The sequence below is a fragment of the Saccoglossus kowalevskii genome, chromosome 18 (assembly GCF_978046115.1).
Source record: "Saccoglossus kowalevskii chromosome 18, keSacKowa6.1, whole genome shotgun sequence".
NCBI classification, from domain to species: domain Eukaryota; kingdom Metazoa; phylum Hemichordata; class Enteropneusta; family Harrimaniidae; genus Saccoglossus; species Saccoglossus kowalevskii.
This window is the reverse complement of record NC_140658.1, coordinates 18,387,446-18,404,797: the sequence shown is the minus strand read 5'-3', so window position 1 is coordinate 18,404,797 and position 17,352 is coordinate 18,387,446. Positions and strand designations below refer to the sequence as shown.

The 17,352-nt window shown below is 35.3% G+C and overlaps 2 protein-coding genes across 3 annotated transcripts; both read left to right on the top strand.

Annotated features, from left to right (window-relative positions):
* Window positions 1-657, top strand: LOC146731645 (uncharacterized). Its single transcript, XM_085492829.1, has 2 exons — window positions 1-53; window positions 176-657. Exon 2 carries the CDS (start codon window positions 295-297, stop codon window positions 646-648), a length of 354 nt encoding a protein of 117 aa, XP_085348955.1. The 5' UTR covers window positions 1-53; window positions 176-294; the 3' UTR covers window positions 649-657.
* Window positions 658-2,149: 1,492 nt separating this feature from the next.
* On the top strand, window positions 2,150-15,223 carry LOC144357383 (uncharacterized). 2 transcript variants are annotated; one of them, XM_085492791.1, is made up of 7 exons: window positions 2,150-2,172; window positions 2,294-2,608; window positions 12,055-12,430; window positions 13,018-13,070; window positions 13,371-13,434; window positions 13,559-13,672; window positions 14,631-15,223. In XM_085492791.1, exons 4-7 carry the CDS (start codon window positions 13,056-13,058, stop codon window positions 15,095-15,097), a joined length of 660 nt encoding a protein of 219 aa, XP_085348917.1. In that variant the 5' UTR covers window positions 2,150-2,172; window positions 2,294-2,608; window positions 12,055-12,430; window positions 13,018-13,055; the 3' UTR covers window positions 15,098-15,223. The 2 variants fall into 2 exon arrangements, with proteins under 2 accessions (XP_085348917.1, XP_085348916.1); XM_085492790.1 differs by having other exon boundaries at window positions 13,559-13,861.
* The last annotated feature ends 2,129 nt before the right edge of the window (window positions 15,224-17,352 follow it).

The following is a 17,352-nucleotide window of genomic DNA, read 5'->3' as shown; positions in this document are numbered from 1 at the left end:
TTGTTTGTTGTAATATGGAGACGCAAGCAAAGAGAATCAAGCTGGACGATGAGGTGTGTAAACAATATATTCATATTTGAAATGAACAAAATCATCTTTGCTTTTCACATATATCTTTGTTGCATTTCATATATTTTTGTTTTCTTCCATGTGATTGCCATTTTTCGGCAAGAAGAGGGTGCGGTTCTGTTAGTATGTGACAGGTGGCTACCGACCAATCTAGATGACTCTATTCCGTTTATCAATAGACAACTAGCATTACTTTTAGTAAAAGATGGAAAGACTGTCTACTCTATGGCGATCAACGCATCAGATGAAGTTATCAAAGATGCTGAGAAACACGGTGTTAAGCTGATTCTCCCTAGTGACCGTTACCAACGTAAAACTCCTGACCATGATTGGTTTGATGCGAGTTGCGAACATATCTTTCCTGTCTTAAAGGATGACGCAATTAAGAATGGCGTGTCGCTGGTAATAGGTCATATTGGTCCTGAAGATGAAACAACATCTAATGCTGCATGCGGTATAATCAAAACCGTCTGCAAAAAACCTCATATGGCACTATTTGTTCATAACATACCAAACATTATGTCCTGTACACTTGAGACTGTAGATAATCTGCTTCAAGAAAGTGCAAACCACGCTTAATTTGTAGCAGGCATTGACAAGCGAGTGTATGATGATCTACGTAGAATAATTGAGTCCATGGATCGACACATTGATTTCCATTGCTATATGCCTGACCCAGATGAGATAGTTGAGACCACAAGAGGACGAGAATCCAAAGAAACATAGTGTGGCAAATCGGCTGCCATCTTTGCTTTGGAAAATACATCAATCATGGACACACAGTCCTGGAAACGGCATAGTGTAATTGTAGCAGCGATGGGGGAAGTGGCAGACACCAATAGGAAATGGGATTACAAAACATCACTTGGAATAGGGATTGGTTCTATCAAAGAGCAAGAAGATGCATACAAAGAGTATATCAAGAGTGCAAACGCGTCCAGCTATTTAAACGTAGACATAACAAATTGCAATTCAATAACTGGTCATGTTACACGACTTAGACAATATGACCTCTTTGTAGAATGTGATGTTAGAAAGCCCTTTAGTCTAACAGCACTTCATTGTATTGCAATGGGAATTCCAGTGTCACTGAACGTTCCTGTGGTTTAGCCCAGTTTATTATAACCAAAAAAGGGTTTAATTTAATGGCTGGAAATGTCATCGTTGATGTTGGCATTAACGCAAAAGATGAAACTGCTGTAAAAGAATGATCAAAACGTATACAGGAGGCTATCTGTGATGTAGAACTAACTAGAGATTGGTTCTATCAAAGAGCAAGAAGATGCATACAAAGAGTATATCAAGAGTGCAAACGCGTCCAGCTATTTAAACGTAGACATAACAAATTGCAATTCAATAACTGGTCATGTTACACGACTTAGACAATATGACCTCTTTGTAGAATGTGATGTTAGAAAGCCCTTTAGTCTAACAGCACTTCATTGTATTGCAATGGGAATTCCAGTGTCACTGAACGTTCCTGTGGTTTAGCCCAGTTTATTATAACCAAAAAAGGGTTTAATTTAATGGCTGGAAATGTCATCGTTGATGTTGGCATTAACGCAAAAGATGAAACTGCTGTAAAAGAATGATCAAAACGTATACAGGAGGCTATCTGTGATGTAGAACTAACTAGAGATTGGTTCTATCAAAGAGCAAGAAGATGCATACAAAGAGTATATCAAGAGTGCAAACGCGTCCAGCTATTTAAACGTAGACATAACAAATTGCAATTCAATAACTGGTCATGTTACACGACTTAGACAATATGACCTCTTTGTAGAATGTGATGTTAGAAAGCCCTTTAGTCTAACAGCACTTCATTGTATTGCAATGGGAATTCCAGTGTTACTGAACGTTCCTGTGGTTTAGCCCAGTTTATTATAACCAAAAAAGGGTTTAATTTAATGGCTGGAAATGTCATCGTTGATGTTGGCATTAACGCAAAAGATGAAACTGCTGTAAAAGAATGGTCAAAACGTATACAGGAGGCTATCTGTGATGTAGAACTAACTAGAGATCTGTTCGAGCGGTATGCTGAACAGGGAAAATCAAGAACCAACTTTCTGAATTGGTGCTACAAAGTCCTGCCATTAAAACAAGGTAAGTGTGAAAGACATTGTTTTTATGAAGTCTTTAAATTAAGATATACAAATTTGCATATTGTAGCTGATACAATAGAACGTTTTAACAGCTGCATATTTAGTTATATTGATTTGTTTAGTTGCAGATAATGATGATGACAAGACAGGTTCTAATCCAGGTGTTCATGCAAATCCTTCGGAACACAGCGGAGAAGGTTCTAATCCAGGTGTTCATGCAAATCCTTCCGAACATAGTGAAGATGGTTCTAATCCAGGTGTTCATTCAAATCCTTCCGAACATAGTGAATATGGTTCCAATCCAGGTGTTCATGCAAATGCTTCGGAACATAGTGAAGATGGTTCTAATTCAGGTGTTCATTCAAATCCTTCCGAACATAGTGAATATGGTTCTAATCCAGGTGTTCATGCAAATCCTTCGGAACACAGCGAAGATGGTGAGTCATAATGAGAAATTCAGTTATTATTACATTATGCGGCACAGTTCTAGAAGCCGTGCCTACACACGAAGTGGTGACGTCACAAAATACACTATCTTCAATCGTCGTGACGTGGTACACAAGTGTGCCATCGAAATAAAATAAAATTAGCTTGAAAAGGCAGTGGGTTCGAGTCCCGCTCAGAGCTACTGTAAAAACGTAAATCTAATAAACTAAAATCCCTCAAACCATAAAAGTAAACAAAGAAATTCGCGAAAAAATAATAAATATCACGAAACTTCACCATGCAAAACTGAATAAATGAATAAATAATAAAATAACTTACGACTTAAACTGGACGACGCGCAATTTGTTCAACAGTTTCCAGATTGTGACAAGAGATAAACAGAAGACCCAAGTCAAGGTGTTAAGTGTTGTTAAAGTTGATGGCGTTCCCTTTATTACGAAAACAATTCAGGCAACAGACGAATATCTTCTGTGGTGTTGTGGTATTTATACGTTGTCTGCGGAATTATTGATTGAGGGTTCGAAGTCAGCAGTTAACATTTTGTTAGAAAGTTTCATAATTAAATCAAATATCCAATGATACCAGTATATTTATTTCATTATTTTAACAACTTGCAATGGTGGAAGTTGAGCAAACACGAGTTCTTACACCTAAATAAGTATCAAATATTTGTTGAGACATTTATTCTCTCAATTTAACAACCTTGTAGAGGTGGAAGTTAATTAAACGCGACTTTTCTACATCTAAATGAGTATGAAATATTTGTCCATACATTTATTCTCTCAATTTAGCAACTTGTAATGGTGTAAAATAATTAAATGAGAGTCTACACCAAAGTAAGTCTCAAATATTTGTCAACACATTTATTTTCACAATTTAACAACTTGTAATGGTGGAAGTTAATTAAATGCGACTGTTCTACACCTAAATAAGTATTAAATATTTGTTGAGACATTTATTCTCTCAATTTAACAACCTTGTAGATGTTGAAATTAATTAAACGACAGGTATTTACTCGCAAATATATGGCCAATATTTGTCAATACATTCATTCTCTCAATTTAACAACATGCAATTATGGGAATTAATCAAACGCGAGTTGTTTACACGAGAATAAGTTTCAAATATTTGTCCACACATTTATTTTCACAATTTAACAACTTGGAATGGTGGAAGTCAGTTAAACGCGACTTTTCTACACCAAAATAAGTCTCAAATATTTGTCCATACATTTATTCTCTCAATTTAACAACTTGTAATGGTGTAAAATAATTAAACGAGAGTTGTCTACACCAAAATAAGCCTCAAATATTTGTCCATACACTTATTTTCTCAATTTAACAACTTGTAATGGTGTAAAATAATTAAACGAGAGTTGTCTACACCAAAATAAGCCTCAAATATTTGTCCATACACTTATTTTCTCAATTTAACAACTTGTAATGGTGGAAGTTAATTACACGCGACTTTTCTACACCAAAATAAGTACCGGGGTAATAAATATTTGTTAAGACATTTATTCTCTCAATTTAACAACTTGTAATTGTGGGAATTAATCATACGCGACTTGTCTACACCAAAATAAGTCTCAAATATTTGTCCATACATTTATTCTCTCAATTTAACAACTTGTAATGGTGTAAAATAATTAAACGAGAGTTGTCTACACCAAAATAAGCCTCAAATATTTGTCCATACACTTATTTTCTCAATTTAACAACTTGTAATGGTGTAAAATAATTAAACGAGAGTTGTCTACACCAAAATAAGCCTCAAATATTTGTCCATACACTTATTTTCTCAATTTAACAACTTGTAATGGTGGAAGTTAATTACACGCGACTTTTCTACACCAAAATAAGTACCGGGGTAATAAATATTTGTTAAGACATTTATTCTCTCAATTTAACAACTTGTAATTGTGGGAATTAATCATACGCGACTTGTCTACACCAAAATAAGTCTCAAATATTTGTCCACACATTTATTGTCGCAATTTAACCATTTGTTAATGGTGGGAATTAATTAAACATGACTTGTCTACGCCAAAACAAGTCTCAAATATATGTCCACACATTTATTGTCGCAATTTAACCACTTGTTAATAGTGGAAATTACTCAAACGCGACTTGTTTAATCAGTTGACATCAATGCAACTTACCCGCAGACAGTGCACAATAGAATATCATTATTGAGCAATTATTAACAGGAACGTGTCTTGGCATTAGGGTTAGGGTCGGGTCAGGTATGGGCAACGGAATTATTAACAGGAACGTGTCTTGACATTAGGGTTAGGGTCGGGTCAGGTATGGGCAACGGAATTATTAACAGGAACGTGTCTTGGCATTAGGGTTAGGGTCGGGTCAGGTATGGGCAACGCAAATGGCAAACACCCAATTGGCAAGATTTCCACTAACAGGTTATGGCATGCATATAGTTGACACAAGTAAAAACACAAAATTGGCAATGTTTTTGACAATTGTAACTCAATAATAGAAATATTTTGTATTTCTATATATATACACACACTATATAGTTTCATTAAATGCAAACACAACCAGTCAATCCATCGTGGTTTTGTGGGTCAGTTGTCTACATAGTGATCAGAAAGACCTGGGTTCAATTCCCATGCCTGCCTGTCCTTTCTCGCAAACACTATTTTGCAATAAAGCTAAATATGACAACAAATTATTCATTTGCATGACTACCCACATGGCTCAGTGGATTTGTACAATGTCAGCAATGTGAGACATTGCTGGTTCGAATCCAGTAAGGTAAGTACCATTTTTGAATGCTAGTGAGAACAGTCCTATCACTTGTGTGAAGACACTCGTAGTACATTAGACAAGACAGTGCGCAGAGAACTCAAAGATCTATTCGCGGACTGGACAAAAGACATGAAAAACGTTAAAAACATAAACAGCAGCTTCAGTATATCAACAAATCAAGTCAGAAAAACAGAACACAAGAATATTACTTCACATGGAAGCCATTCATAGCTGCAAGTCACATGCAACAACAACAGCAGACACGAGGATCATTGCTGCTCTCCAAATGGGCCCCTTCTTTTGTATTGACCCCCTAAGGATTGCTAATTCCTCCTTTCTAACTCTTTCTCCCCAAATAATATATCGCCCCTTTTAGAATGTATTGATCCACTAATTAATATATATTCATTAGCACAGAAATTGCCACGTCATGAATAAATTAGCATAATTAAAAAAATGCATAAAGTGTAGGTACGTCTTCTGGAACCCTGCCCATTATGTCCGCCCTAGCGTACACAGTTACAATATTTAACTATTGGCCGATTTGAACTTTGCATCTCTACATTCCTTTACCAAGTCTACATTGACGAAAACGTTCATTTTTTCACAGACCATGCTTTGACATAGTGTATGCTTGTATATATTTTATGAAATTGTATTTGCCCCTATTTGAGTTTCGTATTCTAAACTGCAAAAATGTAAACATGGTGAAATAGTACTTTAAAATTAAGCGTTAAAGCAGCAATTTAGATGTTCGTCATGCTGCGTATATGCGATATTTGTGTTAATAAACATTGATTTTCCCACAATACAATGTGCTCTTCTAATGTAATTCAAGAGTACAGGGGTTGACCTGGGTACAACGTGCAATAATTACCGCCGATACCCTTCAATTACCAAAGAATTTACCCAGTTAAAGCTTTATAACATCTCAGTTCGTTCTCATTTATCAGCGCAACAGTTAAAGTTGCCATCTTTGTTCATATGAGTCCTATATCTTGCACCTGCGTGGCACGGCGACCACTGCCCCTCAGCCATTCGAATTGTGCTAAATGCGCCATTACTTTTAATAATTGTCACATGACGAAACCAGTATTATGTAGATATATCATGCATGCATACCTCCCAGCATGCAACACGGCTGAGTACAGCGCAGCGTCGATGTCTCCACCTCGAGAGAGCTCGTAAAACTGTCTTTCATAAAGTTTGTACTGAGTAGTAATACTTCCTTATAAAGTTCTTCTTATGCAAAAAGAAGTGTTTTGAACTGCGTAATATGGCGAGTGGAACAAGAAGTCAAGTTGGAAGTCAGACAACCGAAAGCCAAAATACATCGAAGTATTTCCAAAATGGCGGCGCCAAAACCGATGGTAGTAAGGGAAAAGAGACAACCGAGGCTGTTACTTTGACAGCCGTAAAACACATTTTAACTGAATGTCTTCAAAATCTAGAGAAAGATGTCGGGGACATATCGGAGAAGGTATCTACTGTAATTAGTGAGCAACGAAAGCTATATAATCGGATAGAATCAATCGAAGCAAAGACCGCGAATTTTGAAAAATCGATTCAGTACCACAGTGACGAGCTAGAAGACCTACATCAAAGGCAGAAGGAGACTGAATCCCATGTAACTGAATTACGCCACAATCAAGAAGTATCGAGAAGAGAATTTTCATCTGCGTGGAATGCGGCATTGAACCTTGAACGTTATTCGCGTAGTTACAATCTGCGAATAGGAGGAATACAGGAGGAAAAAAATGAAAACTGCGTGGCCATTGTAAAACAGTTAGCGGCGGACAAGTTCAAAATGGCGGACCTACTCGTGAACGATGCTCATCGCGCTTTCACTCAAAAAAAGACGGACACTAGAATGGAAAGACACTCAAATAAAAGACATATTATTGTCAAGCTACCACTCCGCTACCAAAAGAAAATGCTAATGAATAAATGGCGCTCAGTTTTAGAAGGTACGGGCATTTTCATTAAGGCAGACCTGTGCATGACAGACTACAAGATTAAACAAAGCTTACGGCCTGTGATGGAAGCAGCTTTTAAAGAAGGAAAACGTACAAGATTTATTAACGGTGAACTATTTATTGAAGGTAAAAAATATACGGCTAACACTGATGTAGTCAATACTTGATTTGAATAGAGTTGTTTTTGCTGCCACTGAAAGCAAGGGTGTCTACTGGTAAAAGCTTAAGTTATACTGTATCGATGATATTTACAGACCGGAAATAGCTCAACCATAAGCTAGTATACGTATATGTATAGTTTTCTATCTACCTCTGTTTGGTTTTTTTGCTGTCATGAAAATTGCCTATTGGATATTATCTTAAAGGGCAGAAACTATTTGAGGTTGCTATGCCACAATAAGGGGAATAATTGAGCTATATAAATACATAATTTGTGTTTTATCTCTCGGGTGGGGACACGAGCATGCTCCTCCAAACGTTCATCTGCTTGGATGCCTGAGAAGCGTCTAGTATTTTGTTTTGTTTGTTTGTGCAATACTGGTATTTTGTTAGTCATTTGCATTTTCTGTTGGCACTTGCAACTTTTGTACTTTTCTGTTGTTTGGTCTGGTCCCCCTTTTTTGTTTTTCCTTCCTCGTTGCTTTTGTTGCCTGCTTTTTCGCTCTCTCGTTTTTTTTGTTTTTTATTTATGATCTGGTATACTGTAAACCAATTAAGGCATTGAATATAGTTTGCCATGAATGATCTCCCAATTAAATTACTCTCACTTAATGTGAGGGGTATTAGAAACAATATAAAGAGAACCAAATTATTTGCATGGTTGAAACGCAAAAAATGCGACATTATTTTGCTGCAAGAGACTTACAGTTCTCAAGAGGTTGAAGAGCAGTGGACAAAACAATGGAATGGCAAAATATTTTTCTCACATGGTACTAATCACAGTAGGGGTGTATGTATTTTATTTAGACAATTAGCCAATATTACAATTCATGATAACATCAATGATGATGAAGGGAGATTTGTGTATCTGGATGTTACCATCCAAAATTTACGAATGGTATTGGGAAGCATCTACGCACCCAGTATCTCCAGTGAACAACTTCTGTTTTATGATTTGTGGGGCTCTAGTTTTAATAACATGTTAGGTGAGGGTAAGCAATTAATTTTGGGAGGAGATTTTAATGTATGCCTTAACCCTACACTGGATAAACAAGGAGGGAATCTAAAATACAAAAAACGATTAATAGATAAAGTGAATGATAAACTGTCTAATTTTGATCTGGTGGACATTTGGCGGATAAAAAATCCAAACAGCAAACGCTTCACATGGAGACAAAAATCTCCTGTTATACAATGTCGTCTTGATTATTGGTTCATTTCTGATACCCTACAAGATCTTGTGAAGTCAGTAGAAATCAAACCATCCATCTGCTCAGATCACTCAGCTATTACTCTCTGTATTCAAAGTGAATCATGGGGCAGACATGGTCGGTCCTACTGGAAATTTAATAATTCTTTGTGTAAAGATAGAAATTATTTCCTAAAGCTATCAAATCAAATCAAGCAGTGGGAGTCTGAGCTTTCAGGCAAAGACCCAATGATTTCCTGGGAGTATCTAAAGTATAAAATAAGACGTTTTACAATGACCTATTCAAAATCAAAAGCTCAAGAAAAAAACAAAAAACTTCATGAACTGGAATCATTGATTGAGGACTTGGAAAATAATCTTGATAATGAAATTAAAACAGAACAATATCATGAGACAAAATTGAAAATAGAAAAAATCTGGAATGATAAAGTACAGGGCTCCATTATACGATCTAGATGTAATCATTACGAGCTGGGAGAAAAAAGTAATAATTTTTTTCTGCATCTGGAGAGATCAAACAAAACTAAAACAACTGTGAAACGCTTACAAATTAACAATACTGAGGAAACAAATACTGATCACATCATGTCCTATATTAAAGAGTTCTACTCAAATTTGTATGCGAAAAATCATTTAACAGAATCAGAACTGGGCGCTCAACAATTTTTATACAGTACTAACATTCCTTGCCTAGGTGAGGAAGCAAAGCAGTCTTGTGAGGGAGCACTAACTTTGAATGAATGTTTTAGAGCCTTAACTTTATTACCAAAAGATAAAACACCTGGTAATGATGGCTTGTCAGCTGAATTTTATCTAACATTTTGGAACATTATTAGTTCACATTTACTCAATAGCTTAAATTACTCTCATAGAAAGGGACAGTTAACAGAGTCGCAAAGACAAGGGGTCATAATCCTGATTGCTAAAAAAAGGCAAAGATAAAACATTCCTTGAAAACTATAGACCAATCTCCCTCATTAATACAGATGTCAAGATAGCCTCTAAAGCAATTGCAAAACGCATTTATGCCATCCTGCCAACTATCATTCACCCAGACCAATGTGCGTTTGTGAAGGACAGATTTATAGGTGATGCAATTCGCACAGTTTTTGATGTAATGTGGCTAACTAGACATCAAAATACACATGGCGTGTTAATATCATTGGATTTCAAAAAAGCTTTTGATTCTGTTGATCACAATTTTCTGATAAAAACATTGGAGGTATTTAATTTTGGTAATTCCTTTATAAATTGGGTAAAAACATTTTACAGTAGCATCTCTTCCTGCGTGATGAATCATGGAAAGTCAACTGGTTACTTTCCCATTGCAAAAGGTGTGCGGCAGGGAGACCCCTTATCCCCTTATCTGTTTATAACAGTAGTGGAATTACTTGCAATCAGTATTCGAAATAATTCAACTATAAATGGTATTGGTACCTTTAAAAAATTTATTAAGTTAGTAATGTATGCAGACGACATAACCTGTACAATTAAGCCCACCTCAATGATACCGCTCTTCAATACAGTTTACAAATTTGGAAAATGTTCAGGATTAAATCTAAATAAGGGTAAAACTGAGGCTCTTTTGTTGGGGTATGGTCACAGACCAAAAGAGAAAATAAATATTAAATGGTCAAATGGAATAACAATTTTGGGAGTTTTTTTCACATATGCATCTGACATGTCTATTGAAGAAAATTTTTCAAAGAAAATTAACAGTCTGAAGTCAGTATGCTCATTATGGTCTAGAAGAAAACTCTCAATAATTGGTAAAATACAGATCCTTAAAACCTTTGGCCTTTCCCAATTCATATATTTAGCATCAATGATTTCTGTGCCAAAATCTATTATAAAAAAAAATCAATAGTATTATTTACAATTTTATTTGGAATGGAAAGGATAAAATTAAAAGAAACATCCTTATTTCAGATATTGAAAGAGGTGGATTGAATATGATTGAGGTGGACTCCTTTTTTAAAGCACAACAGATTATGTGGGTGAAACGGTTTGTTTCTGATAGCCAAGCCGGATGGAAGGATATATTGAAGGCACTATTGAAAAAGTTTGGGGACCTTGTGTTTTTTTGCAACTATGATGAATCAGAATTTGAAAATCAAATCCCACCCTTTTATTATGATATCATCCGGGAATGGTCATCTCTGACATCATACACTCCAAAAACAACATCTGAAATTGATAAACAAATATTATGGAACAATAGATTTTTAAAAATTGGCTTTCGTACAGTCTATCTGAAAAGTTTGGCAAGGAAAAAAGTATTAAGAATAATAGACCTAATCGATTTCTATGGAAACTTTCATGACTGGCAATATTGGAAGGTAAAAGGTATCACTTTGACAGAATACCATACTATACAAGGCCTAATCTCTGCAATACCAGATGAATGGAGAGAGAACATTCATGCTAATACCCATGAGTGGTGTGATTTTCAAAACAAAGTCAAATGGAATTCTAAGTATGTTGCAATTAATACACTGACGAGCAAAAAGGTGTACAAGTCTTTGTGTGAAAACATTATTGAAGAGCCAAATATTGCCATAGACTTCCAACATTTGTATGGGATGAAACAAAATGTAATTTTCAAACTACCTTTCAAGACAACAATCTCCACAGATCTTAGAGCATTCCAATACAAAATTCTACACAGAGTTTTAACAACTAACGTAAAACTGTATAAATGGAAAATAATCAATTCCCCCCACTGTTCTTTTTGTGAAAAAGAAGAAGAAACATTAGAACACCTATTTGTTAACTGTATTGTTGTAAAGAGACTGTGGAGACTGTTGCAAAGTGATTGCAAACTTATTGCCAATTTGGTTTGTAATGTCAAAAATATTATTATAGGTCTATGTGAACCGGAAAATATACTGTTAAATCATTTTATTTTATTATTTAAAAAATATGTATATACATGTAGGGTTCAAAAGGTTCATCCAACAAAATACGCATATAAAAGTTGGATCAGGGAAAATAGAAATATTGAACTACAAATCGCAATAAACAAAAACAAAGAGCTTATCCATTATCAGAAATGGGAACCATTAACTAATTGGTTAGATAATGGGTAAATTTAGATGTTATACCAGATCTTCTTTTTCTTTTTCTTTTTTTTTTCTTAGTTTTTTTTTTCTTTATTTTTCCATTTTGTGATGTAATATTTTGTGTTGTATGTCCATTATTGAAACAAAATAAAAATATTGTTTAAATAAAAAAAAAAAAATGCATGGGATATTTGTTTTTCCCGTCTTGAATAGTAAAACAACAATATACAATTAACTTGTAATTGTGTGTCTTATTTGTAGTTACGCCCGAATCTTTGCACGTGAAAGTATTTGTCAATAGGCTTGATAATGAAGAAAACAGATCAAAGATCGAGGAAGTTCTGTCGAAAATAAGGTCTGTCCCTAAAGTTGTTGCACACTTAGAAGAAATCGGAAGTACCAAGTGTCTTCCCGTCGAGGGCAACAGTCTAGTTTTGCCAATAATCTGCAAGCGTGTACGTGCCTTAGATACGATTTGGTCTCAAATGCGGTCGGGCGAACTGAACTGAATTTCAGAAAGAGATAGTAACAGAAGAGTTTCTGCAAAGCGTAGATGCTGTAGACGTTACTCTGAAAACCAACATACTAATCTGGAAATACAAAAGACGTCGGGCACAATTGATCCATGTCATTGGAGGTAATAATATGCAAATATATGCATGATATCATCAAGTTGTGATATTGTCACATAACATGATATTGTAGTGACGTATTTGTTCTGTATGAATCGATGTTAAGTGACTATTTTTTTTTAAAATGACGACCGTCCGGTAAGGTCTGTGCCATTTTTGAATGCATCATTAAAAAACGAAATTATATCAAGTGTAATTTTCTGTCATCTCCATGTGAAGAATTTATAGTTGCATTGTAGATTTTACAAAACTTAATAATTACCTTTTAATTGTTTCTCAAACTTGCTCAATGTATACGCAATTGACAGAAATATGTAGGAGAAAAACTATATTACAATATTAGCGTTGCCGCTAACAAAAAATACTTGAATAAATTTTGCAAGACCAAATTAAGGGCGAATTTGTACCACCACCCAATCTATATATAATCGATGTATGCTGGTTCCAGGGCCTATTTTTAGTTTACCACGATTGCAAACAGAACATTGCGGGTGTTGAATCACATTTGTATCTATGTATATACATTTTACCACTTGTATATTGTAATCCCAATTTGCCTCCATTAAGTATCTGTTTCAATGTTTTGTTTCAGATGATGAATACTCAAAAGACAATGAATTGGTATCAATTATGGCTGCAACAATGGTATACCTAGTATTACTTTAAAAGATGATTACCATAATATCCTAACGAATTGCTGTTTGTGTCTTTTTTCATAGTATGTAAGAGGACATAAAAATGTCATTGTCTTTGAAAGTCACAATATTTAAAAAAAAATTCACTAGCTGCATGTCCTTCACAATGTCACCATTTTTCAGTTCAATATAAGGATTATCGTCCAATATGCCAGGCAGCAGTTATGTGCATGTATATGTATATGAATGATATTATTTTGAAATGATTCCTACATTGCCATAAATTGAAAGATTTTTTTTTCTAATATAGAAATCAAAGAATGTAGCTGAGGGAAGTGGCCTAGAAGAGGTTTCAATGACTAAGCATGGATTTGGTAAATTGTGCATTTACATTTCACATTATATGTTCTAGGTCACATATTGCCAATGGGATATGGCCAGTATGTAAACTTTTTGTGGTAAACCAATTAATTAATTAATGCTTTTGTTTTTATGTAGGTAAAGATCGAGTCATACTGGCAATGGACTTTGATCCGGAACAGACAACGATGGGTGACATTATCAACAGCCTCCATCAATTCGGCAGTGTAGAATCTGAATACTGGGGAAAAAGTAAGAGTGACATGTCGATTGGTTTATTCAACATAGATAAATGCAATGTTGACATGTTGTCTTCATTAATCTTGAAGAATGCAGAGAAATTTGACCAGCTTGGTGTAAAGAAAATCCTTCAGATAGACAGAATTCATCAATCTTATATCAGAGAAGATGGCGACTCAGTGTCTCCATATGACGATGATAGTAAGAATAACACACATAACAGAATGTATTTGTTGTTCACTATGATGTTAATCAATGTGTCTGAAATAAGTCAAGGATGATTTAATACATTTTCAAATGTGTTCAAATCGTCTGACTTTAAGGGACATAATTACTGAACATTCTTTTAATTATTGCTTATATGTTCAAGTGTGTTATGGTCGTAGATCAGTTATCTATCTAAATCTCCTGGTTATTTTATGCGATTTCGATCACTGCCGTAGATGTACATAAAGTAAAAGTGTATTCAAACACAAATACATATTGACCGTAACTTGAAGTTTAGTTTTAGTGAGATATGGGTCTCATATGACCGTTGCGCAGGCCAATGAAAACAGACTGAGATGTTACAAAGCTTTAACTGGATAATAAACAGACTGAGATGTTACAAAGCTTTAACTGGATATTTTCTTTGGTGATTAGTATCAAATGAGTCACCGATGGTACTCAGTGCACATCACGTCCAGATCAAATCTCGTACTCGTTATTTTGATTAGAAGAGCACAGGAAAATCAATGTTTATCAACACAAATGACATGACAGCGACCACCCTTTAGCTTTGCGTTTAAGTAACTAAATGTGAACGTTCAACAAAAAGCTTTGTGAACTGTTAATTGAACATCGAGTTACAATTTGGGCGTGGTTTCTATAACATGGGCGTGATCATTTTATAACTCGATGTTCGTAACTCAATGTCTGTAACGTTCAATAATTTTAGTAAAAATATTTCAGTGTACTTTTTTATTTACAGATCTCTACAGACTGTTGTATCAATCTCTTCTGGATATCAAACAGATCGTGGGAGAACAAAACACTAGAGTGTTACTTAAGTCAACAGATGATCAGTGTGTCCTACTAAAGAAGCAGTTAGACGCGAATGTGGTAGCCAATCTAAAGATCGACAAATCTAATTTGGAGAAAACCCTGTCATCAAACACAGCCAAGATAGAAGAATTGAAAGAGAAAATTCAGCAGAAAGATGTGCAACTCACTAAGTCCGTAGACCAAATTAGAGAATTACGTAATGAGCTATGCAAAAAGATTAAAGCACTAGAGCAACTAGAAAGACATCTGGCTGATCAACAGCAGTACGATGAGAAAACTGCCAAATTGGTAGCCAGCTTACAGTTTGACAATACCAATTTACAGCAAAACGCATCATTACAGACTGTCAAAATACAAGAGTTTGAGGGGATGATACACAAGATGGAGGAATAAACCAATGACCTATAATATCAACTGTCTAAGACTGAAGTCCAAAATACTGAGATCCAGGTGACTGATGAGGAAACAACAGATACTGATAAAGGAGTTACAGCCAGGAGTCCTAGTGACAGTGATACATATGGCAGGAATAAAGGTGGAAGTGACATTGGACAATTAGAGAAAGAAAGGAAAACAGTAATACCATTTTTATTCAAATTAAACTTGGTGGATATCACAGTTGAAAACCATGGATGTACAATCTAATTTATTTTTCAAAGTTTTTAGACCCCCTCAGGTAAGTCCAAATCAGGGACATGATGACGATTTATTCACGTCTATTAGTATTTTATTCTGTTGAATTTTGACTGATTTCATGTAAACTTGGGCTTTGTATAGTCCCCATGAGAGGGGTCAAAATTAGGGACATGATGGCGATGTATGCAAGTCTATTAGTATTTTATTCTGTCGAATTTTGATGCTAGTGCCAGTCAAGTTGCTTCCTGACAAGATTCAAAATGACCAACTGGTGATGACACCAGTCATCTTATTTTGCAGTATGGTATGAACATCTCACATACTGGATGACTAATGAACACCTGTTTGTTTTATTAGCTCTGCTGTCAACTTTACGAGTGGAGCTTATCGTATGAGTGATTGCCCGTCGGCGTCCGTCGACGTCCGTCGTCCATCGTCGTCTGTGTCAATGGTTTTACTTTTTCAACTGCTTTTTGAAAACTACAAGTATTCCGAGGTCCAAGTGCATTAGTACTCGTACTGGTGTCAACCACTTCCCAAATAACTCGTACACAGTTGCGTTAGGGTAACCAGTTTATTCAAGAAAGCGGTGAAAACTATAACAGGATAAAGAAATCACATTTCAAATGACGTCATCGCTGACTGAACGAACGAGCGTGAACGACTTACGGAAAAATTTATGGAAATTGCGAAAAATACACTTATCAAATTACGACACTCGGAGCTAAGGTGGCCTGATCAACTCATGAGTCAATAAATTCAGAAAAATAACTTACTTCGCTGAGTCTAGTGTTCTTTTAGAAGGACTTTATGTAGCGATCTTCTTGTTGAAAGCCGTAAGTCTGATTGCTTTGCTATTATATATATAGGTACTACAGGTAGACCTCTCTCAGATTTGTTCATTTCGTGATGATATCTTTAATTCTCTAATTTTGGTGAAAAGTGATATTTTCGAATTCTTGTTGAAAACAGCACGTCCAATTGCTTTGATACAATACATATTGTTCATTTTCTATTGATAGCTCCAGTTTTTTTAAATGGTAATGTGCATTGCTAACAGCGAAGCTATCTAAGCCGACAGGCTGCTTGTTTGTGATTTGATTTAAAAAGGTCAATTAGCGGCCATGTTGGTTATATTTTCATGTGTCCTTAAACATGTATTGACTGATTTTTTAGGTAGTAAGAGAAGACATAATGGTATACATAATATATTTTCATCTGTTTTTTTTTTATTTTGATAACTTCTGACGGACAGGCGGTTATTTGGACATATCATTAACAGTTTACCAGGCATGCCTTGGCAGATGTTATTCAAATTAATTTGGTATGAATAACACATATGTAACTGATGTAATTGCCATCTGTTTTAATTTGTCCATATCTTGTATGTATTTTGTTTCTTTTCAAAGTCGTTCACAATGTGACGTCATTGTTTACATTTTTGCCCGCCGTTATGTGGATGTCTGATAACAAATGTCGCTCACTAATCAGCAATCTGCTGTGACATTGTTGCCTGTAAATGTATGTATATTTAATAACACCACCTGCCGCGAACAATGTTGTTATTTTGTCTATGTATACGTACACAAGACATAAACAAGTACGAATACGACCTATACGAGTGCTTGGTGCTAGAGTGTTGCCAAATGTAAAACTCATGGCATTTAGTCATTTACAATAGACATTAGGTTATTAAAATACCACTTTCCTAATTGTGTTATGTTTATACTGTATACAGACTGACCTCCATATTGCTGTCAGGGATGGTAATATCACTGAAGTCTTGTCAACGCACAGGATGAGGTTAGCATATATAATTTACATAACATGAAATATGCATCTACATAGCATTGACCACTATGTTATAGTGTTGTGTGGATTATGGGTATAATTCAGTTGACAGGATAATGCTGAGTAGTGCAAGACATATACATGTACATGTACATGCTTTTATAAATGTAGTTATTAGAACAGATATATTTGAAAGCACAACAATAACACCACTACCAACA

Coding starts and splice junctions, on each gene's coding strand:
- LOC146731645 (XM_085492829.1), top strand. CDS start 295: ATGGCGATCAACGCATCAGATGAAGTTATCAAAGATGCTGAGAAACAC.
- LOC144357383 (XM_085492790.1), top strand. Junction 13,435..13,558: donor AATGACTAAGCATGGATTTG/GTAAATTGTGCA, acceptor GTTTTTATGTAG/GTAAAGATCGAGTCATACTG. Junction 13,862..14,630: donor GTCTCCATATGACGATGATA/GTAAGAATAACA, acceptor TTTTATTTACAG/ATCTCTACAGACTGTTGTAT.